We start from the raw sequence: 7,500 nt of genomic DNA, 5'->3' as shown, positions 1-7,500 counted from the left end.
GAAGTCTGGGGAGGAGACTCGGGGAGAAATTCTGAGAGGGCTCTGAGAGGAGGAGGCTCTGGGAGAGCACAGGGGAGAAATCTGGGGAGGGAGACCGAGAGGAGAACAGAGGAGAAGACAGAAGAGAAGACAGAAGGAAGACAGAGGAGACTGGGGAGGAGACGAGGAGGAGACCTGGGAGGAGACACAGAGGGAACACAAGAGGAGACACGAGAGGAGACACGAGAGGAGACAGAGGAGGAGACAGAGGAGGAGACAGAGGAGGAGACACGAGAGGAGAAGACGAGGAGGAGACACGGGAGGAGACACGAGAGGAGACACGGGAGGAGACACGGGAGGAGACACGGGAGGAGACACGGGAGGAGACACGGGAGGAGACACGAGAGGATACACGAGAGGATACACGAGAGGAGACAGAGGAGGAGACAGAGGAGGAGACAGAGGAGGAGACAGAGGAGGAGACAGGGGAGGAGACACGGGAGGAGACACGGGAGGAGACACGAGAGGAGACACGAGAGGAGACAGAGGAGGAGACACAGAAGAAGTCAGCGACAGTAAGTCAGTGGACCAACTGATGTACAGACAACTATTACTGGATTACTTTGATACTGAAGAAAAGTTAACAACTTCTGCAGCCTTTTGTCTTCTGTGAAAAAAAGTCTAAATATTTTATGAAAAAGACGGAAACATTTTTATTTTGCGAGAAGAAAGTGGGAATATTAAGATTAAAAAAAAAAAAATTCTGAAAATAATCATAGCTGCAGCCTTACGACAGACCTTCTGTGGCTCATCAGCGTACGCAGACAGTCCAGGTTTGATGGCTCTGAACGTCTCGTGGGCCAGTTTGGGAGCTTCTGCAGCGAATAACAGACACAGAAAACACCCTGATCCACATATCCACCATGAAGAGAGAAGAAATACCACTAAGTCCTGGCGCTGCACTGTTTTACAGCCACATCTAATTTAATTCTGTATTTCTAACTGTGTGTGTGTCTGTGTGTCTGTGTGTGTGTGTCTCTATGTGTTTGTGTGTCTCTGTGTAAGTGTATGAGTGTGTGTGTCTCTCTGTGTAAGTGTATATGTGTGTGTCTCTCTGTGTAAGTGTATGAGTGTGTCTCTCTGTGTAAGTGTATGTGTGTGTCTCTCTGTGTAAGTGTATGTGTGTGTCTCTCTGTGTAAGTGTATATGTGTGTGTGTGTGTGTCTCTGTGTGTGTATGTCTCTCTGTGTAAGTGTATATGTGTGTGTGTGTGTGTGTCTCTCTGTGTAAGTGTATATGTGTCTGTGTGTTTGTGTTTGTGTGTTTGTGTGTCTCTCTGTGTGTATGTCTCTCTGTGTAAGTGTATAGGTGTGTGTGTGTGTGTGTGTCTCTCTGTGTAAGTGTATATGTGTCTGTGTGTTTGTGTGTGTGTGTGTGTCTATCTGTGTAAGTGTATATGTGTTTGTGTGTGTGTGTGTGTGTGTGTTTGTGTGTCTCTGTGTGTGTATGTCTCTCTGTGTAAGTGTATGTGTGTCTGTGTCTCTCTGTGTGTGTGTGTGTGTGTGTGTGTCTCTCTCTGTGTGTGTGTGTGTGTGTGTGTCTCTGTGTGTGTGTGTGTGTGTGTGTGTGTGTGTCTCTCTGTGTGTGTGTGTGTGTGTGTGTGTCTCTCTGTGTGTGTGTGTGTGTGTGTGTGTGTGTCTCTGTGTGTGTGTGTGTGTGTGTGTGTGTCTCTCTGTGTGTGTGTGTGTGTGTGTGTGTGTGTGTGTGTGTGTGTGTGTGTGTCTCTCTGTGTGTGTGTGTGTGTGTGTGTGTCTGTGGTGTGTGTGTGTGTGTGTGTGTGTCTCTGTGTGTGTGTGTGTGTGTGTGTGTGTGTGTCTCTCTGTGTGTGTGTGTGTGTGTGTGTGTGTCTCTCTGTGTGTGTGTGTGTGTGTGTGTGTGTGCTCTCTGTGTGTGTGTGTGTGTGTGTGTGTCTCTGTGTGTGTGTGTGTGTGTGTGTCTCTCTGTGTGTCTCTCTGTGTGTGTGTGTGTGTGTGTGTGTGTGTGTGTGTGTGTGTGTGTGTGTGTGTGTGTCTCTGTGTGTGTGTGTGTGTGTGTGTGTCTCACCGTGTCCAGCAGGCGTTTGGCCACATCTAATTTAATTCTGTGTTTTTAACTGGCTGACCCTGGACCAGTGCCTACATTTGAGCTGTCGTTAAGCTCTTAACGACAATCCCAGTCTGTATAACTAACAGGTGCTGCCATTAGTCCGGTTAGCTCTGATGCTAACAAAGGAGCCAAAACAGCACTCAGCCCGCGTGCTTTAGCTTAAGCACTTAAATGCGATAACGAAGGCATTTGGCCGAGCGCTGCAGGAAACTTTCCCTAAGCCTAATAAACCCCCCCCAAAAAAGCTCTTAAACGGACTAATGAGTTTGTGACCATTTGGACTCTGGCAGCGGGACTTACAGGCCCAAAATCTCCTCTTGTCTGCCGGGATTCACATCTGGTAATTAATGTTTTGGGGCCAACGTGTGTGGGTTTTAAATACACTAAGAGCAGTTCACTGAGGCCCGAATACAGAGGTTTAACTTCCAAACATCCTGTTTCATATCAGCCAGGCATGCACCGAATCTAGGATTGGGCTTCTGATTGGGCTGAATAAGGCCTATATAAAAAGAGACTTCAGATACAGTATTAGGGACCACTAAAGCCTATGTAAAAGAGACTTCAGATACAGTATTAGGGACCACTAAAGCCTATGTAAAAGAGACTTCAGATACAGTATTAGGGGACCACTAAGGTCTATATAAAAGAGACTTCAGATACAGTATTAGGGGACCACTAAGGTCTATATAAAAGAGACTTCAGATACAGTATTAGGGGACCACTAAGGTCTATATAAAAGAGACTTCAGATACAGTATTAGGGGACCACTAAGGTCTATATAAAAGAGACTTCAGATACAGTATTAGGGGACCACTAAGGTCTATATAAAAGAGTCTTCAGATACAGTATTAGGGGACCACTAAGGTCTATATAAAAGAGACTTCAGATACAGTATTAGGGGACCAATAAGGCCTATATAAAAGAGACTTCAGATACAGTATTAGGGGACCACTAAGGTCTATATAAAAGAGACTTCAGATACAGTATTAGGGGACCACTAAGGTCTATATAAAAGAGACTTCAGATACAGTATTAGGGGACCACTAAGGTCTATATAAAAGAGACTTCAGATAAAGTATTAGGGGACCACTAAGGTCTATATAAAAGATACTTCAGATACAGTATTAGGGGACCACTAAGGCCTATATAAAAAGAGACTTCAGATACAGTATTAGGGGAGCCACTAAGGTCTATATAAAAGAGACTTCAGATACAGTATTAGGGGACCACTAAGGTCTATATAAAAGAGACTTCAGATACAGTATTAGGGGACCACTAAGGTCTATATAAAGAGACTTCAGATACAGTATTAGGGGACCACTAAGGTCTATTAAAAAGAGACTTCAGATAAAGTATTAGGGGCCACCACTAAGGTCTATATAAAGATACTTCAGATACAGTATTAGGGGACCACTAAGGTCTATATAAAAGAGACTTCAGATACAGTATTAGGGGACCACTAAGGTCTATATAAAAGAGACTTCAGATACAGTATTAGGGGACCACTAAGGTCTATATAAAAGAGACTTCAGATAAAGTATTAGGGGACCACTAAGGTCTATATAAAAGATACTTCAGATACAGTATTAGGGGACCACTAAGGCCTATATAAAAGAGACTTCAGATACAGTATTAGGGGACCACTAAGGTCTATATAAAAGAGACTTCAGATACAGTATTAGGGGACCACTAAGGTCTATATAAAAGACTTCAGATACAGTATTAGGGGACCACTAAGGCCTATATAAAAGAGACTTCAGATACAGTATTAGGGGACCACTAAGGTCTATATAAAAGGGAACTTCAGATACAGTATTAGGGGACCACTAAGGTCTATATAAAAAGAGACTTCAGATACAGTATTAGGGGACCACTAAGGTCTATATAAAAGAGACTTCAGATACAGTATTAGGGGACCACTAAGGTCTATATAAAAGAGACTTCAGATAAAGTATTAGGGGACCACTAAGGTCTATATAAAAGATACTTCCGAATACAGTATTAGGGGACCACTAAGGTCTATATAAAAGAGAGACTTCAGATACAGTATTAGGGGACCACTAAGGTCTATATAAAAGAGACTTCAGATACAGTATTAGGGGACCACTAAGGTCTATATAAAAGAGACTTCAGATACAGTATTAGGGGACCACTAAGGTCTATATAAAAGAGACTTCAGATACAGTATTAGGGGACCACTAAGGCCTATATAAAAGAGACTTCAGATACAGTATTAGGGGACCACTAAGGTCTATATAAAAGAGACTTCAGATACAGTATTAGGGGACCACTAAGGTCTATATAAAAGAGACTTCAGATACAGTATTAGGGGACCACTAAGGTCTATATAAAAAGAGACTTCAGATACAGTATTAGGGGACCACTAAGGCCTATATAAAAGCATCCAAAGAGCACCAATGTCATGGGACCTTTAAGTTATTGTTTATCCCAACCAGTATATACCAATACCAGTATTTGGGCTTTTTGATGGGGTTCGGTTTCTGCCGAACCCTACGCTTGCACTACGGCTCGCTACGCTGGTCGCCGTGACGACGGCGCCGTTGATTACAGGAAGGTGTTTACGTAGGTGGAGCGTTCAATGCAGCAGGCTGGGAGAAAGTGGACATGGAACTGGTGAGCAGAACAAGTTGTTGTTTGGCAGAACTTTCAGTCAAAAGAAGGCCATGCAAGTCCAGCTACATGTTCAATCTGCTCAACGCTGATTGGTCTGGTGGTGGCGAGGACCCTAAACTATACACAACATGGCCGCTGTTACAACATCTGGTACCAAACATCAGAAAGAATACGAGTTGTGCATGAAGTAATCTCCAGACAGCAGCCAGAATGCAGCAACTTCAGGTACGGCAAAGGAAGGACAGTCTCAGCTAATAACTGGTGTTAACCAGACAGTTCCTGTCCCGGGCTGTCAGCTGTTCTCTCAGAGTCTCCCCAACATGCCTCCATCATACAAGATTTGCCAGATAAAATTGTCACTCATCTGGCGATAGCAATGTGCTTTCCTACGATGTGAAAAGAGCGTGAACTCAACATTAAGTTGTTATATTTAACTATTTTAGAGGCTGTGGACAATGTTTACTTCATCTCTGTGTGTGCGTGTGTCTCTCTGTGTAAGTGTGTGTGTGTGTGTGTGTATGCACCTACATGTGTGTATCTGTGTGTGTGTGTAGTAAATAGTCCACAGCCTCTAAAATAGTTAAATATATCAACTTAATGTTGAATTCACACGCTCTTTTCACATCGTAGGTAACAATAGGCCAACGAGCAGCAGCCAGCCGTTCGGTCGCTCCGCTGTAGGGAGACTCAGCTCATTCATGTGTTTACTGGGTTCATGGACTGAGGATGGGAGGAGGAGTCAGCACAGTCTCAACCAGTGGATTCGGTATTCAGGCCGAACCCCAAAAATCTGGATTGGGTGCATCCCTAATATCAGACTCAAACATCAATACTATCTGATTCAAATATTAGCAGTCAGTATCTGACAGTCCTTCCAGAACTGTGCAGAGTTTTTTTGTGATTGTTGCGGGGCAAAAATCCTTGATTATGCAGCACGTTTTCTTAAAAAAATGGGATGGAATATGTTATATATGATATTTATGCAATTTTATGCGATGAAATTGCAGGAACTTGCAAAAACTGCAGTTTGATGAAATAGAAAAAAAAAAGTGATTGTATGTAAGTGTGTGTATGGTATGTCTGTGGGTGTGTCTGTGGGTGTGCATGTGTGTCTGTGTGCGTGCACGTGTGTGTGTGCGTGTGTATGTGTGCGTGTGTGTAACATTTTCTTGAGGAAGGACGTCTAAACCTCAGCCAAATAGTCGCCCCTAGCGAGGAGAAAACACTGACCTTGGTTCTCCAACTGGAACTTGAAGATGTGGATCCTGGTCCCAGTGCTCCCAGCATCGAACATGATGCCGTACTGGAAGCTGGGTCCGGGGGTAGCGGTCCGGTGGCGGGGAGGAAGTCCGTAGGCTTCGGGCTGTGTGGCATAGTGACGCTTCACAAACATCAGGTAGGCGAGCAGGCAGCCCACAAAAATAAACACTGTGGCCAGCTTTGGTCTCTTCATCACGACTCATTCTGTGAGCTGCATCCTGAGATTCTGCTGGAAAAAACTTCACATCATTTAAAAAGGTTTTTTTCAACCTGGACCCTATTTTCCCCCCCATGTGTTTTTGTGTGTGTAAGTGACCGATAGGAACTACAATCTTTGAAACTGGTTCAGTATTAAGTGTGAACACCGCGAAAATGTGCATCCTCAATTTCGTCCACTAAAAGTTCTGTTTTTGCCACTGACAGACTCTGATTATTATTCTAAGTGTCTGACAACATTATGGGAAGGATCCCTACAGAGATGGACATTAAAAACCTCTTTAAGACCTTTCTGTGTAACCAGAAACAGCTCTGAAGTCGCTAGCGCTAAACCCACCAGACTCCATGTAAATAATCAGGACTTTTAGCGTGTATAGAGCCAGCATATCTCCACCAGACTCCATGTAAATAATCAGGACTTTTAGCGTGTATAGAGCCAGCATATCTCCACCAGACTCCATGTAAATAATCAGGACTTTTAGCGCGTGTATAGAGTCAGCATATTTCCACCAGACTCCATGTAAATAATCAGGACCTTTAGCGTGTATAGAGCCAGCATATCTCCACCAGACTCCATGTAAATAATCAGGACTTTTAGCGTGTATAGAGCCAGCATATCTCCACCAGACTCCATGTAAATAATCAGGACTTTTAGTGTGTATAGAGCCAGCATATCTCCACCAGACTCCATGTAAATAATCAGGACTTTTAGCGTGTATAGAGCCAGCATATCTCCACCAGACTCCATGTAAATAATCAGGACTTTTAGCGTGTATAGAGCCAGCATATCTCCACATGTAAATGGGTGAATTAAGGGTTTATTTCAACCAAACCAGAGTGGTGATTGTTGGAACAGTGGAAAGATGAACCAAGACGGCTTTTGATAGTTTTATTTAGTTTCTGTCCACTTTGAATTAAGTGAGTTTTACGATGATAAAAGTCCTGATTATTTACATGGAGTCTGGTGAGTTTAGCGAATGCAATTGTGCGGATGTTTTAATGTTTAAAAAAAAAAAAAAAGGATCTTACTCTTTAACTAAAGTGTCTATCTCTGTAGACACTTAGAATAATAATCTGGGGGTCCTCCGGTTTTCTATTTGACATAAAAACAACTTTAGTTACTAGTTCCTTTACATATAATCGCCTTTTTCAACTTTATTGTCGATTATCTTACTTTTTGTCACTTTTTTTGATGAGTTTGTCGCCTATTCTGATTTACATTTTGTCACTTTTAATCTACACCTATGTCTGGAACCACACGGGTGA

General features: G+C 43.1%; 1 protein-coding gene across 5 annotated transcripts in view; it reads right to left on the bottom strand.

Moving 5' to 3' along the window:
- Positions 1-7,500, bottom strand: part of entpd6 (ectonucleoside triphosphate diphosphohydrolase 6) — a 36,875-nt gene that overhangs the window by 28,908 nt on the left and 467 nt on the right. For 3 of the 5 annotated variants that reach the window (XM_039783174.1, XM_039783176.1, XM_039783171.1), the window contains exons 2-3: positions 5,989-6,244; positions 778-854 (exon numbers count right to left, since the gene is read on the bottom strand). In XM_039783174.1, the coding sequence (XP_039639108.1) occupies positions 778-854; positions 5,989-6,211 (300 nt within the window). In that variant the 5' untranslated portion in view covers positions 6,212-6,244. Of the gene's footprint in view, positions 1-777; positions 855-5,988; positions 6,258-7,500 lie in introns of all 5 variants that reach the window. The other 2 variants (XM_039783173.1, XM_039783172.1) reach the window with 2 other exon arrangements.

Source organism: Perca fluviatilis, chromosome 19, assembly GCF_010015445.1.
Source record: "Perca fluviatilis chromosome 19, GENO_Pfluv_1.0, whole genome shotgun sequence".
NCBI classification, from domain to species: domain Eukaryota; kingdom Metazoa; phylum Chordata; class Actinopteri; order Perciformes; family Percidae; genus Perca; species Perca fluviatilis.
The sequence above is the reverse complement of the archived record's forward strand: the minus strand, read 5'-3'. Positions and strand labels throughout refer to the sequence as shown.